At 41.9% G+C, this 18,386-nt stretch overlaps 1 protein-coding gene across 1 annotated transcript in view; it reads right to left on the reverse strand.

Annotated features, from left to right (window-relative positions):
- Positions 1–5,740: 5,740 nt before the first annotated feature.
- The window catches only part of LOC310993316 (protein MTSS 1-like), a 75,529-nt gene continuing 62,883 nt past the window's right edge, over positions 5,741–18,386 (reverse strand). The window contains exons 8-15 of the mRNA XM_083981637.1: positions 15,481–15,638; positions 15,272–15,379; positions 14,250–14,347; positions 13,391–13,616; positions 10,599–10,874; positions 9,860–10,027; positions 9,221–9,377; positions 5,741–8,413 (exon numbers count right to left, since the gene is read on the reverse strand). Coding sequence (XP_083837763.1) covers positions 7,752–8,413; positions 9,221–9,377; positions 9,860–10,027; positions 10,599–10,874; positions 13,391–13,616; positions 14,250–14,347; positions 15,272–15,379; positions 15,481–15,638 — 1,853 coding nt within the window. The 3' untranslated portion in view covers positions 5,741–7,751. The remainder of the gene's footprint in view (positions 8,414–9,220; positions 9,378–9,859; positions 10,028–10,598; positions 10,875–13,390; positions 13,617–14,249; positions 14,348–15,271; positions 15,380–15,480; positions 15,639–18,386) is intronic.

Here is an 18,386-nt window from a genome sequence, read left to right on the forward strand (position 1 = left end):
GTGTGTTTTTTTTCTTCTTTTTAAAGCTTCATGATCTTTAAATGTTTTATAGCTTCACGTTGGTTTCAGCTTCAGTTTCTGGTCTGAGAGGTCGATCTGACTCCGCCCAGCTACAGACACGAGGCCCTGCCCTCAAATTATGCAAAATCTGAAGCTCTAAACGAGTGAGATATGAAAATTCACCCCTGGAAAGTCAGGAAGGAGGAAACTGGCTGTAGAGAACCAAAGCGACTCTGTGCCGGGCTGTAAACAGTTTATCTCTGATGTTAATTTGGACATTTTAACATGAGAGTCTGTGGGACAGTGACTCAGTGTTGGTGTCAGCCTCTAGTGGCCGTTAGAGGAAGTGCAGGTTGTTACGACTCTGACCTCTGACCTGAATCTGTCTGGTAACAGGAAACTGGACAAACTCAGATCTCAATCAGTGTTTTTTTTTTTTTAATGTTTCTCCTTTTTTTTTATTGATCTGAAGAATCAATGACGTAGAATCTGAACAACTCTTGAACTTGTGAACGCTACCTGAGCAGCTCCCAGGACGAGGCCGCCTCACCTGTCTCACTCCACCTGTCTCACTCCACTGGGTCACGTCTCGTCCTGACAGCACAAACACAGACTCTCACCAGCTGTTCTGGCAGCTGGAACACTATGTCATAGTCGGACTGTTTTTTTTTTTTTTTTGTCTTCAGCAGACACTGAAGACGTTTGAAGACTCTCTGTCCTCTCTGAAACACTATCTCTTTATCTCATTATCTGTTTATCAGATGTTTTTCTTGACAAACTAAAAGAGTCACCTCAGTCGTTTTGTGCATCTTAAAAAAAAAGGAAGTAAAAAAAAACAAAAAAAAACACAATGTAAATGAACCAGGAACAGCGTCATCTGCTACCTCCAGAATGTGTTTGGTGTTTTGCATGAAGAACTGATGTAGCTCAATAATCAAACTTTTTATTTCTCTGAGGGTTTTTTTTTTTTTTTTTTTAAGTGCTTGAAAGTCTTTAAATGTTTCGTAGAGGCTGATGAACGGAGGAGGAGGAGAGAGTTTGGTGTTTGCTAGTTTTAAGCTTTTACACTAATGTTTCCAAGGTCTCTCTCTCTCTCTTTCTTTCTCTCTCTCTTTCTTTCTCTCTCTCTTGACTGGGATCCAGCCGTCTGTGAAATCAGATGGTTTTGGATTCACCACACACGAGTCGGCTGAAAAGTTTCAGTCTGGTCTCAGTTCAGCTCTTTATTTTCATTTTCTGCTTCATGTTCAAGATACTTTTTGTTTTGTTTTGTTTTTACAGTGAATCTGTTTGATGTTTTTTCTCCTGCTGAGTCACAGCTGAGTTTAAAATCCCTCCCACAGTCACTGTGGGGCGTCATATTATCCTTTAGACTTATATTACATCCCATCATTTAATCTAAGTGGCCAAATCAAGGCTAAAACTAGTTATTCATTTAAATGTTTAATTATGATTAATCAATCATTCGTGCTAGAAAATGATTGTATCTCTCATTTTATTGTTGAATTCTTCACTTAAACCTAAAAATATTCAACATATGAAGCAACAAATCACAGTTTAGAAGCAAAAACCAGTGAGTAGTGGAGTAAAGTCCATGAATCTACATCAGTGTGTTTCTACTGGAGTTCACTAATGAGTGTTTTCTACTGTGGAGTTTAGTGAATGAGTGACTGAGGGAGCGACTTTGAACACAGCCTCTGCAGAAACATTATAACTGGCACCTTCACTTTATCACCTGCACAGGTCAGAGTGTGTGTGTGTGTGTGTGAGCGTGTGTGTGTGTTGCACTGATTTATGTCGAGGCCTTGGACAGTTTGAAATTTGCCAAAAACATGAGGGAATTGTTGAAGAGTTGTTGTTTTTTAAAGTTATTATTCTCATGAGAAATGTTTGTTCCCTCGTCCTCGAGTCTAAAGGAGCCCAGGGGGACGCCGGTGAACGGGCTCGCGTCTCGAGTTCACTCCGATTCTGACCCAAATGTTTGAAGAGTATTTTAATGAGCGTTTTGGACTCGGCGCCACAAAAGATTTAGAAGTTTTAAAATCCTCAAGGGAATAATATTTTCCTTCTCTCTGTCTCATTAGAGAAGGAGCAGCGATACACCATCTGTCTGAATCCTGCCATCAATAAGGACAAACTAATTAAATAATACAGAATAATGTGCTGATTGTTGCCGTGGAGACAACCTGGACTTGTGTGTTGTTGTTTTTTGTATCATCTCATGTTCACGTCACTATTGTGTTCAGGTTTGATCGGTTTTTAGATTTCTCTCTCTCTCTGCTCTGATGAAGAAATGTGTTGAAGCAACTGAACAAACTGTGTCATGTTGTTAGAGGAGCACTGTGTTGTGCTGCCCCCTGGTGGACAGCACGTGTCTCTACCTTACAGACAGTGATGATTATTATTATTATTATTATACAGTATGTATGTTTGTACGTGTTTTGCAACATTATGTGCAATTTAAAACTAAGACAATAAATCTGGGAGTGTTTACATCTGGCTCTGCAGGTGCTGCTGTCGTCAGTGAGTGTCTTCTTCACTGGGAGCTAATGTGAGGCAGAGAGGAGACTGAGGAAAGCTGAGGCAGATCTGAGGTCAGATTTCAGTGCTGCTACAGGTACAAACTCACATTCAGCACTGAAAGCATCATAACAACATGTCGGACTCATTAGATCCTGTGTGTTGTCACAAACTGAACCTCATGAATCAAGATGTGGCCTAAACTCCTCAGGTTTAATTGTTAAGTTCTTAATGACATTTTAACTCTGATTAATTATAGATATTTAATTTAAACTGAGTTTTTAGGGGCTTTCAGACCATTTTTAGTTTTGTTGCTGGTGCTCATAGTTTTAAACGTTTCAATAAGAGGACTGAACAACATGCAAAAAAAAAAAAAAAACAGTACAGTTATTTTGATAGATATTGCAATTAAGAAATGGCTTGCAAATTAATATTTGTCTTTGATTTTGACCCGAAAAATATTTGTAAAATGTGTTTGAGTTTGTATCAAACAAATGTGTTTGTTTACATCTGGAGATTAAGGTCTGTAGGTCAGAATTGAGTCCTGCTCCAGGTACAAACTCACATTCAGCATAAAGAGCATCATTTCAACATAACGGCTTCTCACCGACTCATAAATCTCGTGTGTTGCTACTGAATCAAGATCAGCTATAGTCCGTTTAATTGTTAAACTCTTAATGACTCTTGAACTAACTTAATTATAGATATTTAATTAAAATAGAAGAAATTTAAACTGTTTTTAGAGGCTTTCAGACCATTTGGAGATTTGTTGCTGGTGCCAGTAGTTTTGATAGTTTCACAAGACTGAACAACATGCAAAACAATCATAGAACAGTTATTTTGGTAGATATGGCATTGAAGAAATTGGTCGCGAATAAATGTTTGTCTTTAATTGTCACTGGAAAAATATTTAAAAACGATGATGAGGTCACTTTTGTTTGAGTTTTGATCAAACCACATGTGAGATTAAGATCTGTGGGTCAGAGCATCTGTGTAGCAGCATGATTATGGTCTATTGTGACATTTTGGATGTTATATTTGATTAATTGTCATCAACAATAGCAATCCACAGTTCCATACTTTACCTAGAGGAAAGTGCAGGAAGTGAATGCAGTGTTTCTGTCTCTCTCTAATCTTAATTGTAACATTTACGTCCATAAAGCTAAAGATGAGTTAATTCATTCCGAGAAAAAAAAAAGAAACAGAAACCAGACATTCACCTCTTTATCAGATGCACATCGTATGCTACGATTTTATTATTTAGCCAAAACAGCTTTTATACATAGAAAATAGGAGACAGTTAGTTTCCAGGAACCGGACATGAAAACATAACAAACAAGAATCAGAGGTGAAGAAACAGGTCGACACAGTAGTTTAAAAACTTGAATAAATAAGAAAGTTTCCCTCTTTAATGTTAAAATGTAATAAAATCCTGTTGGTGGATGAAGTGATTTCTGCTCTAGAGTCATGAAAAAACTACAAATGGCCGACATCAGATTGAAGGTCGTCGTCCTCTCAGCTGCGGGAAAATTTCAACGTCTGATCTGAAATATTACTACGTACCTTAACGATCAGTCTTCAGTGTTAATAATCAGTTATTATTTCCAATTTCTAAACATTTCCATTTTTCTTTCTTCTCTCTGAAGTCACAAATAGGCTAATGTTCAGCTTTATCAGACCAGTTTGACCCAAAGTGGTGACATTTATGTATTTAGTGTGTGAGGGAAACCAAACCATGGTAGAGAAGCACCTGTAGTAAAAAGATATCATACAACCAAAAATAAAAGTTCACTCCATTAAAGTGTTACTTAGTATGAACTGTAAGAAATTTGGCAACTTGTCTCAAATGAAAGGTGAAACGTTGACGGGCAGGAACACACTGACAGCTGCTCGGGGACAGAAAAAGGCTGCGACACACACTGAGGACTGGACGAGCGATTTTTTTCATTCACGAGTTTCTGGAGTTGAAAAATGATTCTTCTGACCTGATCGACTGTAAAAAATACACTAAACGAAGGATTTTCTAGATGAGGGTTGTGATTCGTTATCATCACTTCTCTAATCCTCAGTGTGTGTGAGTGTGTGAGCATCACTCATTGATCATTGATAACACACATCTACAGAGTCTTTACAGGCATCGAACCTTCGGCTTCATACGCTTGTTATCGCATCAGCTACACAACTTGTGTTCGTTGACCTGCACTTGAGGATGAACAGAGGGAACGTGAAGCAGACGGAGGCTTCAGTTGTCAAACTGCTGTCACACATAATATGAAACATCAATGATCCCTGAAGGGAAACAGAGCAGGAGGAGACGGGCGGTATCTAAAACACAGTCCGCGACGGGGAGAAAAGGTTGATTCAGTAGAAAAAAGGCAGTCTATTAAATCTTTGTTTAACTAAAAAAAAGAAAGAAAAAAAAGACAACATGCATATTAAATACATTTGTTAATAGGTTTCATATGCTCAACAGTACAGTTTGGAGAATAATAAACAAATAAAATGGATTCAAATGAATAAATACATAAATAATTTGACTTATTGACTCTATTAACAGTTTCTAAGTAGCAACAGGGGGAGTTTTGTGTATTTCAGCTTGTTATGCTAACCACCTGCTAACACAACATGTTAGAGATTTGTATTACTCATCCGGCTATTTGACACTTAGAAACCACAAGCTAGTACAGGTTTATATATTTGTTGCGGTTGCACATGAATATTACTGAATAGTACATTTGCAGAGCTGGCCTGGCTGTCGTAACAGTGTTGAGCTAACGGCTAACAGTGATTTTTCAGTTGGGTCGTGGGTTGAGTTTAAAAGCCTTCGGATTCCTTCTTGTGCTACAGTGCTAGTTAACAACAGTACGTAAGCTAGTGTCCAAAGTATGTGAAAATATATAGGTAATCACAGTTAAAACTAACTCGGAAACAAATGATTTCTTTGTCTGAACAGTGACATTTGGCTAACAATTAAGCTAACCTATGATAAAGACTAATAACAGCTAAATGAGATGGATGCTAATAGAAATGACAGTAACGTCTAAGGCCAACCAAGCTAACGGCTAACGGAGATGAAGGCCAGCCAAGTGACGACTATAGTTTACATGGAAGTTAACCAAAGTATCGGCTAATTGAAATGACAGATAAATGGAGGCCAACTGAAGTAACGGATAACTGACATGGAGGCCGAATGAAGTACACTGACATGGAGGCAGTTGAACTAAAACCGCTTTTCTCTGTCTTTTCATTTGCATCATTAGCAAAAACTTAATTTGAATTGATTTGTATCTAACCATTAGCTAAAAAAAAGCTATAAAACATTAATTATGTTGAATTACAGTAGAATTAACAGTTTTTGGAGGGTTTTTATTGAATTGATATGATCTTATCATAATGTATCAGTATGAAAATACTGTAGCTTTCAATCGTAGCTTCACAAAATTAGTTCCAGCCCTAAAACTGCTGTTGACATGTTTGCGAACTAAATGAAGGTCACCGTCAGATCACAGGCTTCACTACAACAGACCCACACACTGATCCACGTCACTCCACTTAACTGCAGCTAAGTAGTGACAGTTTCTATCACTGCTGAGTGTTTGCTAACATACAGCGAACAGTTGCTACGTAGCCGGTGGGTTGATAGAAGAACAGTGAACAGGGACAGAGGCGTTTTGGTGTGATGGTTCATAACTGTAGCCATTATTTCTTTTTTTCGTTTTGATTTGATTTGTCTGTGTTTGTTTAAGTGCTTCACGATATAGAAAAATACAATAATTAAAGCCAAATACTGAGCCACGACCACACAGTCCGTACCATAACTTTGATTTTTTTTTTTTTTTAGTTTGAGGGAATCAAAGACGGACTTTTGTTTTGTTTGGTTTAGTTAACACCAGACTTCATCTAGCTACAGTTACAGGAATCCACTGATCATGCTCTGCTACTGCCAACACTGTTTACAACCACTGCAGGGACGTCATGGGCTTTACCGACTCCATTAATCTAATTCAAGAGCCACAATGATCCTTTATACTGGGGCAAACTTTTAACAACATGCAGGTCAATCTACCGTTTGTTGTATTAAAAGCTGTAACAACAACAAAAAAAATCCTTAAGCTGCTATGTGAATGGTAACATGCCACTCTTCATTAAGCTAACCTACATATACAAATACTCTTTCAGTTCAATAGAAGCTCCAGTTTTCCTTCAGGCTGTCTTAATTCTCTCTCAGACGCCCTATCTATGTTTTTACAATTAAAAAAAACAACAAAAAAACTGAATAAAGTCAATTAAATAGAGAATATTTACGTTAAATTCAGCACACAGGCTTTTGGCACCTTAAAGAGGAGAACTGGGAGACTACAGGGATGTAAAGGGACGAACGAAACATACAAACACATCAAAATATAAATATGTACAAATAATGATTTGATCTTTTGAAAATACTCCATCACTCCTTCCGGCTTACTCACATTTATCTCTCTTCTTCATCGATCATCTGTCACTTCTTACCGTTGCTACGAATTTAATATTGTGTAGCAACTTATTAAGGTTTAGTTTCATTTTCAGTTGAAACGACTTTGTGCATCTCGCTTAGAGTCGCCCTTCACACCATTTCCCTCTCAGATCTCAGATACTGAAGTTGCCCTGAGGAAATGATCTCGGATCAGTGCTACCATTCCCAGGGAAACTTGAGTCGAGTGCAATACTGACAGGTTTCTACTTAAAGGGAGAAAATGCTTCGGTTGGTTTCCCCGAGCAACAAAATGTGGCACTGTGGAGAAATCGTTGGCCTGAACACGTCCAGATGAAAATTTCATTTTGGGTCAGATTTGTCGTTTTCATTTCATCTTGTTTTGACGCTCTTCCTTAAGTTTGTCTCAGTTTGGAGGAGTTTTTTCTTTGGTCCAAAATGAAATGTCCATCATCGAAAGAGTAACTGCTCTTTGGCCAAACGGTGAAGGTGCAGAGTTTTTTTTTTTTTTTTTTTTTTTCCTTTTTGAATCAAACTCATGGCACAAGTTTTAGGGACATTTCCAAACCGATTCTTGATCAGAGTCTCGGGGCAACTTCCTCTCAACTCTCTCTTGTTCGTTTAATCAGTCGTGGTTCCCGTTTGTCTTTATTCACCATTTTGTGCCCCATCGTGAGTGTACAGTGTTTGTATTTTACCGAAATTCAGCCAGGGACGCAAAATAGCTCGAGTCAAACCAACTCTCCTCCTCCTCCTCCTCTCAGTGAATAATTGGCGCCGATCGGTCGTTGGTCGTCGTCTTCTTCAGCTTGACGCCTCGTCGGATGGCCACCAGGAAGTCCTCCACCTCGCCGTATTCGGTCTCCTCCAGGAGCTCGGGGAGAGGCCGGCGCTCCCACTCCGACACCCGCCCGCCCGGCTGCGGCGGCGGCGGGGTCGGAGGGTCCGAGCCGTCGTTGTACAGATGCCGCGCGTCAAAGGTCTTTGGTGACAACAACGTCCCGCCGCCGCCGTTGCCCGGAGACAGCGGGGTGGTCGGGGGACTGAGAGGCGTCCGCGCCGCGTTGCCGTCCTCGGACGCGGCTCTGCTGGGAAAGCCGGGATGCTCGGGCACGGTGGGGGTCTTGACCGGGATCATGGGCGGTTTGATGGGGATGGGGCCGAGGTTGAGGCCCCCGGAGGGTCGTCGGAGGTTAGGTTTGGAGGACGGCGTCCGCCGGATGGTGGCGACTCCCGGGGTTACCATGGCAGCGGGGTTGGAGGGCAGACCGGCGGTGGACGCGGGACGTTTGGACTGAAACATGCGGCGGTACGACTGACTGATGTCGCTGCTCCGGGGGATGGTGGAGGATTTGTCGAAGTCCGAAGACTGCTGCTCGCCGTCGGGATCCACGCCCACGGTGTAGTAGTCACAGTCCGACACTGTGGAGAACAGGAAACCGCTTTAATCAATGCTGTTCTCCACACAGGAGGAGTTTAGACACATTTTGATGATGCTTCTAATTATAACTATAGTGACAATAACCTGATATAAGTATAAACATAAAAATGTGTCCCATGTATCTAGTTTGTGCGACTGAAAGTAAATAAAGATGGGTGAAGCCTCCATGACGCCACCCATACGTTTCTGACGAGCTTAAATTGTCGGTGCAAGCTGTTTTTAGAACGGCGGAGCAGAGCGGCGAGCTGCTCAGAGCTACGCTACGGAGGCTAATGGGATTTCTTGGTTTCCCTCATCAAACTCATCAATTACACAATCCAACAACTCCAAAACGCTCTGGTGGACAAGTTGTGACCTGCACATTCACCACGCTGAAATAATAACGGAACATTATGAGACAGAGTTGTTTTAGAGGTAAATTCAGAGACTGCTTGTTGAAAAACTGCCCCCGACGGGAACGCGCATCAGTGGTTTTGCATGTATTTACCTCTAAAACAACTCTGTCTCGTAACGTTCTGTTATTATCTCATAGCGTGGTGAATGTGCAGGTCACAACTTGTCCACCAGAGCGTTTTGGAGTTGTTGGATTGTGTATTTGATGAGTTTGATGAGGGAAACCAAGAAATCCCATGAGCCTCCGTAGCGTAGCTCTGAGCAGCTCGCGGCTCTGCTCCGCCGTTCTAAAAATAGCCTGCACCGACAATTTAAGGTAACAAACCTACTGCTAAAACTATAGAGATTATGGCAATAGGCCAATTGCCAAAAATGTTGAAATATAATATAAGTACCTTGTGAGGGGATGGTGTCCTCGGAGCAGCAGGGGGTGTGGGTCTGGCTGCTGTAGCCACTGGAGCCCTGCAGTGAGTCTCTGCTGGAGCCTTGGATGTCCAGCTGGAGGCCTCGGGCCAGAGCTCGGGCCAGCTCCTCGTGGGCGTCTCTGTCCTCCTGACACAATCAACACACACACAGTGTTCACTTGTGTTTCTTGGTTGGTTAACAATTAGCCTGGTCACATTTCATCCACTGAAATTATCCAGATATATGCTGCCTTCATGTGCTATGGTACAGATGGTATTTTCCACTTGTGACCTGGTATTTACCAGTGCGTTGTGTTCATGTGCTTTTGTTGTTGTACAGAGAAAATAAAGATGGTGGACACACAGATTCAGACTTGTTACTTGGGTAAAACCATAGATATACGTGCGGCATCTACGTGTATATATCTATGTTGAAGATGTCAAAGGTTATTCTCATCTCGGCAACTCGGGCATCAAAAAATTCTACGAGTTGCCCAGTGGAAAATACCACATGAGAGGGTGTTCATGTGCACTTTTCACGTCGTCTTTTGGTATTTACCATAATTACCATAGCACATGAAGGCACCAATAGAACCAAACTAATTATTTTTTTTTTAAACATAGTCTGACCCTTGGTGATGTCATGGAGTGGCCTCCTTTGACCCCATGTGGCTCCTCCCCTGGTGTGGTGACATCCGCGCCCTGGTGGCTGCTGGGATCTGTAGTCTCTCTCCTGTCCTTGCTCCTCCTCAGGGTGTTGACCATCGGCTGGTCGTACGGGCCGGGTTTGGCCCAGTCCTGCACGGAGAGAGACACAAGAGTTACACCTCATCCTGTCTGATCTCAGCGCTTTGTGTTGTCTAATGTTGGATCATAGTTAATTCATTTTGATATTTTATAAATAAAATGACACTTTAACACTTTAATAAAGTCAAGTGGTAACTCTGAACACTTCAATCAACAGGCTCATTTGACAGTCAAAACCTGGTTTTAAAAAGCAACAGTCTGAATCTGATCACAATATTACAAATATGAAATTATACTTATATATTATAAGCCAGAAATGACTCATGTTATTGTGGTTATGTTATTTTATTGGGAGCTGGTTGTGGGAGGAAAATGTCCTCAGTGATGTTAGTTATGTTTTAGTGTCTCCTTGTTATGTTGCTGTGTAAATTACATTATTACATTAGACTAATCAAATTGAGCAAAAAGAGAAAATTAAATTAAGAAGAAATAAGAAAAAAGAAACACGATGAGAAGATGTGGCGAAGACAAAGCAAAAAAAAAAAGAGGGGAATGTGTGAAGAAAGCTAAACTAAAGGAGGATGATGATGATGATGATGTCGGGGGAAAACGAGGGTCAAACCTTCCAGGACGGGATTCTGGACGACGGGACCAGTCCGAGCCCCGAGGGGCTGAGGGGCGGGAGCTCTGCTGATTGGCCGGAGCCCGATCGAGACCACGGCCAGGTGGGAGAGACGGACGAATAGGAGGGCGAGGAGATGGGAGAGGTGGAGGTGGTGGTGGTGGTGGAGGAGGAGGAGGAGTAGGTGAAGTATGAAGGGTGGAGGTGGGTTTCCGGGGCCTGCAGTACCGCTCCGTGCAGACAGAGGGCAGCGTGATGGTCGAAACCATTTGACAACTGAAGGTGAGTGGATGAAGGAGAAAAACAAAGTGAAGGTGAAGGATGTGTAAAAATGACTCTCAGTACGAGGTGCCACATGTTCACAGAGGAACTCAGTGAGTATTTAGGTTTGGTTTCATGGTTTTAAATATCCCTGAATAAAACTACAACAGTTCATTTTCTAAGATGTTTCAACTCTACAGTCTAAAACCAGTTCCCTCTGGAGCTCCAGATCAAAACCTGAACGCTGAACTCAACAGTGAGAGAAAAACAGGATCAAGTTTAGTTTGACAAAATAACAACTGATGCAAATAAATCTGCAACTGAACCTTTAACCTTCAGTTTTTCTTGTTTTCTCTGATTTAAATGACAAACTTTATCATTGGCAGATTATATCAGAAATTGGAATTTATGTTACATACTCAAAAAAATGCCACAGCATGACTAGGAGTTTTTGTATTTTTATTACAGCAGCAGTGTGGCGAGCTGATCATGTCATATATCAATGTCCTCTTGAGCCCTTAAGCTTTAATCAATACTAATAGGTTTGTCAAAAATTCAAAATCCTTCCAGCTCACACTAGAGCATACTGTAGGATAGACAAGATTTATTATCAAAAGTAAAAACAGAAGGGGCGAACAACGCATTTCACATGTTGCTTCATCAGATTTGCATAATAGTTTTGTATCAGGATCTGCAACATTTGATGTAGCTGATGAAATAAAGTGCAACTGTTATCTCATAAACATCTCATTTTCAGGTTGTAGCAACAGCCTGTCAACACTTTTTTGACAATTTTTGATCTTTAATCTTTGAGTTCTTATTATTACTGTGATTATTATTTATTGATTGATTCAATATTAACAGTGGCCTTAAATTGGTTTAATTTAAAGTTCATATTATTCAGACAATCAGACATAAATGTTTAAAAGCTCCATGTAGCACCTTCAACACAAAATGACAAAAAAAAAAAATAGTTTAATGTGTGACAATGGTCAAAGTGTGTGTGTTTCTTTGTGTGCTAGTGTGTGTGTGTGTTTTCCACATGTAGATGTTCACCTGTTGTGTCGCAGAGCGGAGCTCAGGGTGTGAGGGTGAGGAAGAGGAGGAAGATGAGGAAGAGGAAGGGTCCTCATTGACAGACTGAGAGGGTAAAGGAGAGACACAGGACTGCAGCAGAGCCGTGCGCACACACAGACACACACAGAAACAGAAACACACACACAGTCAGCCATTTGCAGGATGCACAGACAAGAAGCCAAGAAAACAGGTTAGGACAAAAACAGGCAGGAAACGGCAGAGGAAGTGTGAGAGAGGTTAGTGAGTAATTAACATGAGTCAGTGCAGCAGAGCGAGCGGACGAATCAGAAAGAAAAGAAGCAGCTGCAGCAGCACAAAGAGGAAAAAGAAGAAGCAGAAGGAGCAGAAGCAGGTCCAGCAGCAGGTGGGATGAAGAAGAAGAAGAGCTAAAGGCTGTGATGCGTTCAGGAGCCTGAGAGAAACCTGTGCAAACTGTTTTTTTAACAAACCATTGGGTGTATTTACATGGTCTCTGAGAACAAATGTGTGTTTGTCACTTTGAAGAAACATTTGGTGTATTAAATGTATTCATCTTTTTAAAATATCAAATCCTTCATCTGGGTCTCTGACTGCAGCTCAGACATTTAAACACACCAACTAAGACTCTGGGAAACTGATATTTTACCAACTGATCGGCAAAACTGTACAAATTAATCAATAATTAGTTAGCAGCAGTAGCTCTTATTTGGTGCAAAACTGTGTCCTTGCTCTGCCCCTGAACCACAGCTTAGAAAACCTGCAGAGACGAAGGGAAGCAGCTAAAGGCTGTGATGCATTCAGGAGCCTGAGAGAAACCTGCTGTGTCCATTCATAAAACTGTTTTTAACAAACCATTGGGTGTATTTACAAGCTCATCAACAGGCTTTGAGAACAAATGTGTGTTTGTCACTTTAAGAAACATTTGGTGTATGAAATGTATTCATCTTTTTAAAATATCAAATGTTTTCGGGCTCCAGCTGCATCTGGGTCTCTGACTGCAGCTCAGACATTTGAATACATCAACTAAGACTCTGCGAAACTGATCAGCAAAACTGTAGCCTACAAATTAATCAATAATTAATAATTAGTATCAGCTCTTATTTGGTGCAAAACTGTGTCCTCCTCGTTCTGCCCCTGAACCACAGCTTAGGAAACCCTGGCTGCAGAGACTAAGGGGAAGCATCATGGCGTCTGGCTGCCGGGGTGACTCAGCAAAACAGACACACACACACACACACACACACACACACACACACACACACACACAAGCTAATGAACGGACAGTATCCTAGCAACCTGGGAGGATCCTGCGACCTGATAGGTTGAGGGAGGATGGATCGGACTATGAAGACCTCAGTGTGTGTGTGTGTGTTTACTCCATATTATTGGGGTCTTGGTCTTCATAATTAATTAATTAATTATAACATGTATTCACAGACTCAACAGTTTATCCCTCCTCTGTACGCGCTCCTCACCTGCGACGTCTCCGGGGGCATCGGCGAGGGCGACTTGGACTGGAAGGCGTCCTGGGAGATGAAGCCCGAGTCGTGGGAGGAGACGGAGGAGAGGCGGGCGGGGGTCTGCTGGGGCAGCACCGAGGAGGAGGAGGAGGAGGAGGCGCGGTAACGGAAGTGGGAGGTGGGGGAGTGGCAGTGGGAGCCGCTGGAGCGAGAGTCGCTGCTGTTCACACTGTTCAGGCTGCTGCGGGACGGAGAGAGACGGACGGACCGCGGGTTAAAGGTCATGATGTCACAGACACTTCCTGCTTTCTAAAGGGATAGTTCAACATTTTGGCAAATTGGCCCATTGCCATAATCCCTATAGTCATAGCAGTAGGTTCGTTACCTTTATTTGTCAGTGCAAGCTATTTTAACAGCGGCAGAGCAGAGCCGTGAGCTGCTCAGAGCTACACTACGGAGGCTCATGGGATTTCTTGGTTTCCCTCATCAAACAAACAATAACAGAACGTTACGAGACGGAGCCGTTTTAGAGGTAAATTCAACCCACTGAGCTTTACAACGGCGCCCCGTGAAACTATTTTTTGTGTTTAATGGAAGAAAAGTAGGCCTATGACAAAGATGTAAAAACAACCACCATGGTGTTCCTGCGTGAGAGTCGTAACCATAGCAGATTTATGAACATCCCATAATGAGCTTTTGCAAGTGGGTCAAACTCTCTCCTCCCCATAAAAATTACCAAAATCCAATAAATCTCCTCTGTAATGAGTCTGATTTGTTCAGAGCTGCAGTTCCAGCTCTCGGCCACCGGGCGGCAGCGTGGTGCAGCAGGACGGAGGAGGAGACCAGTCAGTTTTCTGCCGCCATGGTAACTAACCTGCACATGCTGGACTTCCTGGATACGGTGGTGCTCGGTGACGAGGGCGGGGTTTGGTAGGTCCAGGTGCACTCTGAGCCCTTCAGGTCCACGATCACCTGCAGAGAGACAGAGAATTTGTGCATTTCATTGATTTGTTGATAAATAAAACAGATTATCGGCTTCCTTTGTTCTGATAATTAAATCTTTCTTTCTTTCAAAATTATTTTTATTGAGTTTTCCTTGAATGCATTTAAACAGTGAATCCAACACTTCAAAAAATAAATAGGTAAAGTGGGACTGTAGCAAAATGCCACTTTTTAAAAAATAAAAAGGAAGACTCACATGGATGTGATTTTTTTAAAATTATGAATCACCATTACACCCCTTAACAAAATATATCACAATTACAAACTATCCACCAATTTTCTTTTTTCTAGAACACTAACATGTTTCACCTAAAAACCCTATGTCATTTTACCTACCACCTTGATTCACCATAGAGGTAGTCAAATATGGTGAACCAGGGTCCCAGAAGTGTTGTCATCAACACAGAACCAATCTTTTTTAATCTCATACCTTCCTATGATGAGCTCAATGGTGATTTTTAGTAATTGAAGTATACATATGTAAAGATAAACATCATTAAGCTTAAAGCAGAAGTAAGCGATCCGGTCGTTTTGGCTAACTTCCTGTCAGCCGATGGAGTTAGCAGTCCCCGCCCTCGTCCCTACGTCGCCACATTCACGCGCATCCCTTGGCTGCACACACAGAGAGGACCGCCCCTTTATGCCGTTCTCTCTCCTCATTGGATAAAGGTTGTAGGATACAAGGAAAGTTTTCTCCTCGGCTCAGAGCAGAGCAGAGTGACTGACAGACCCGTGTTTCAGACCAAACACTCTATATAAGTGATTGCTGAAAATAAAATAAAACTGTACATATCAAAGTAAAAACAACGGCAAGATCATACAGACTCAAATCATACCAAAATAAAGCAAGTTGAACTAACACAAACACAAACGCTGGTTCAGACGTTGTCGTACCTGTTCGCTGGAGGCCGGCAGCTTGTGTGGGTCCATGGTCAGAGCCTTCAGGTCGTCGGTCAGAGTCTGAAGATGAGTGATCTCCCCCAGCATGGACATCTCCTCCTCCTGACACACAGGGTTAGGAAAAATACACAAATATATACCTAAACACAAGACTGGTTGGTTTAAGATTTGATGTGGGAAGAGGTTTTGTGACGTTCACTGACCACGACCGGCCTCAGCATGGTGACGAAGTAGCAGAAACGACTCCTCTCCTCCACCAGCGCCTTCCTCACCGCCTGCTTCTCCGTCTCCTCCAGCAGCAGGTACTTGTCACTGACGTCCTGCATGGCGCTGTCCAGCTGGGGCTGCAGGTCCCCACGGCCTGCACACACACACACACACACAGAGTTATTATTATTATTTATTGACGAGAGAGACTGTTTTCAAATCAACTGTTTGGTCCAAAATGTGCTCTAAAAGTAACTTAAAACATCATAATTTCTTATTTCAGTAGGCTTTATGCACAGCTCCACTACTTCCTGAAGCCAGCTCCTTTATTTCCTGTTTTAGGCCTACATTATTGGACAAATTGATTAATTGTCTGACCTCAGTACTAGTCACAACAATGGTCAGACACACCTGGATCAGTTTGTCCAATAATGTAAGACAGGAAATAAAGAAGCTGCTTAAGTTCAGGAAGTAGTGGAGCTGTGCATAGAGCCTATTGTTGGTAAATCAAAGAGAAGCAGCAGGTTCTCACATTTGAGAATCAGAAACTAGAGAAAAATTAAAAGATTAAATCAATTCTAACATTTATTACACTGATTCTGATTGTCATACTGATTAATCTTCTGTTAATCAACTCCATCAGTTCATCAACTCCACTAACAGGCAACACATTTTCAAATAGGGAGAAAGCAATAAATAAACCTAATTATTATCAGAGAACAAACTTTACAAAGAGTTTTGGAGAAAAAGCATTAACAAATCGGGGAGTATAATTGATTAAAAAGGACAAAAACAATTAAAAAGAAGCCAAGAAAATAATAACTGGACAAAAATGAAATGCCACCAAACTAAATGTCAAAGTCGTTGCATTTGTTTTTCACAGATTACAGGGTTGCCAACTCTCACGCATTGGCCGTGACAGTCACGCATTCAGCCTCAATCTCACGCTCTCACGCTCAAGAGAGAAATCTCACGCCAAATCTGACTTATTTTTTGTTGTTAATTTTTCCACTAATCATATACTCATTTCCGAATGACTATAAACCAGCTCTGGTTTTACATCGACTCTAAACCACTCCAGTGTAATGTGTTATTTACAAATGTCTCTGATTGTTGATTGATTCGCTGAAAACATTTACCGTCATTACGTCAGTGACGTCCGCCTGCTGCTTCGGTGTTGGTCAGACAGCGCAGCACTGACGTGCAGCCCTGAAGTCCTGCTGCAGCATCAAGCTGGAGCTCTAACGGACTTGAAAGTTAAAAGCTGACCCGCGGGTGTTAAAGCCCGGACCCGACCTGGTCCGAATCTACGGTGGCCAAAAAAAAAAAGAGAGAGAGCGAGGCACGACCTGACCGAATTATGTTTTCGGACTGGATGCGGCTCGAACTGACGCCTGCGGTCGGGCTGGTTGGGCCGGTCCGGTCCGCTGAGAACTAAAATCAAAGCCCATGGAGGTCCATGCAGACTGTAGCCCAAAGTACAGCCAGGCAGCTCAGTCCAGAGAGCAGAGAGAGAGAGACAGCACAGCAACAGGTGTGCGTGTGTGTGCGCGTTCGCATGTGCGTGTGCACGTGTGTCATACCTGCAAACTCCGATTTTATTATTATTAGGCTATATTATTATTTTTATATTATTATAGTAGACATTTCAGGGCCTGACTTATATCATCAGGCTGTAATAGACTCATAGAAGGCTGAAAATCACATCACAGGACATGTCTGTTCTGTTCTTTCATATTACAGTAGCCTACATCAAGATAGAGATGAGAATAGGGCAGAAGTGGTGGAACAGTAAAGTGTGGCCTGAAAGAGGCTCAGGGTGAAGCAGAGGAAACTGGGCCTTGAAAGGCTGGTCCAGTTCAGGCCAAAAAAACACAGCCAGTTTTATACAATGATAGGAACCACAGATCTGCTTTTTTTCCTTATTTTCTTCTCAGAGTACACCAGAATGCTTAATTTACATGTTAAAATCACAATTTTTTTCTGGGGGTGTGCCCCCAGACCCCCCTAGAGGAGTTTAATTTGCCACTTACCACTTATTCCACCTCTACTCAGTTTGCAGTTATGCTGTGTGTGTGTGTGTGTGTGTGTGTGTGTGTGTGTGTGTGTGTGTGTGTGTGTGTGTGTGTGTGTGTGTGTGTGTGTGTGTGTGTGTGTGTGTGTGTGTGTGTGACAGAGAGAAAAACTACATTAAACACTAGTATTATTATTATTATGGACAGCTCTCCTCCCTCTATACAACTCCAGCCATACAATGATAGGAACCACAGATCTTTTCCCCCTCTTATCTGAAGCAAATGTTGTTTTTCCCTTATTTTCTTCTCAGAGTACACCAGAATGCTTAGTTTACATAAGCCGGTGCATATTCTCATTTGCCCAGGTCATAGTATTTCAAAGGAGGACCAGTCCCAGCCTGGTCAGTTGCGTACATGAACTGATGAAGCCTCTTGGATGAGAGGTGAAACGTCTTCCTAGACAAATAACTAAGTCCAGTTGCTTTCGATTTAACCTTAGTTTACATGTTAAAATCACAATTTTTTTTCTGGGGGGTGCCCCCAGACCCCCCTAGAGGGGTTTAATCTGCCACTTACCACTTATTCCACCTCTACTCAGTTGGCAGGTATTGTGTGTGCGTATTTGTGTGTGATAGAAAGAGAAAAACTACATTAAACATTACTACTATTATCATTATTATTATGGACAGCTAAACCCCCCCCCGCGCGCAACAGAATCTCACTCCAGCTCAGGACCAAAAGTTGGCAACCCTGCAGATTTGACCTTTAAAGGTGGTTTTTTTTTCTCTAGGTGTGGTTTTTTAGTGAAGAAGCAGGTGACGGTGACTTCAGTTATTGTTGTAATTACAGGATTAGACAGAAAGAAAAATATTTGAAAAGTGACAAGA

Source organism: Trachurus trachurus (assembly GCF_905171665.1).
Source record: "Trachurus trachurus genome assembly, chromosome: 11".
NCBI lineage: Eukaryota > Metazoa > Chordata > Actinopteri > Carangiformes > Carangidae > Trachurus > Trachurus trachurus.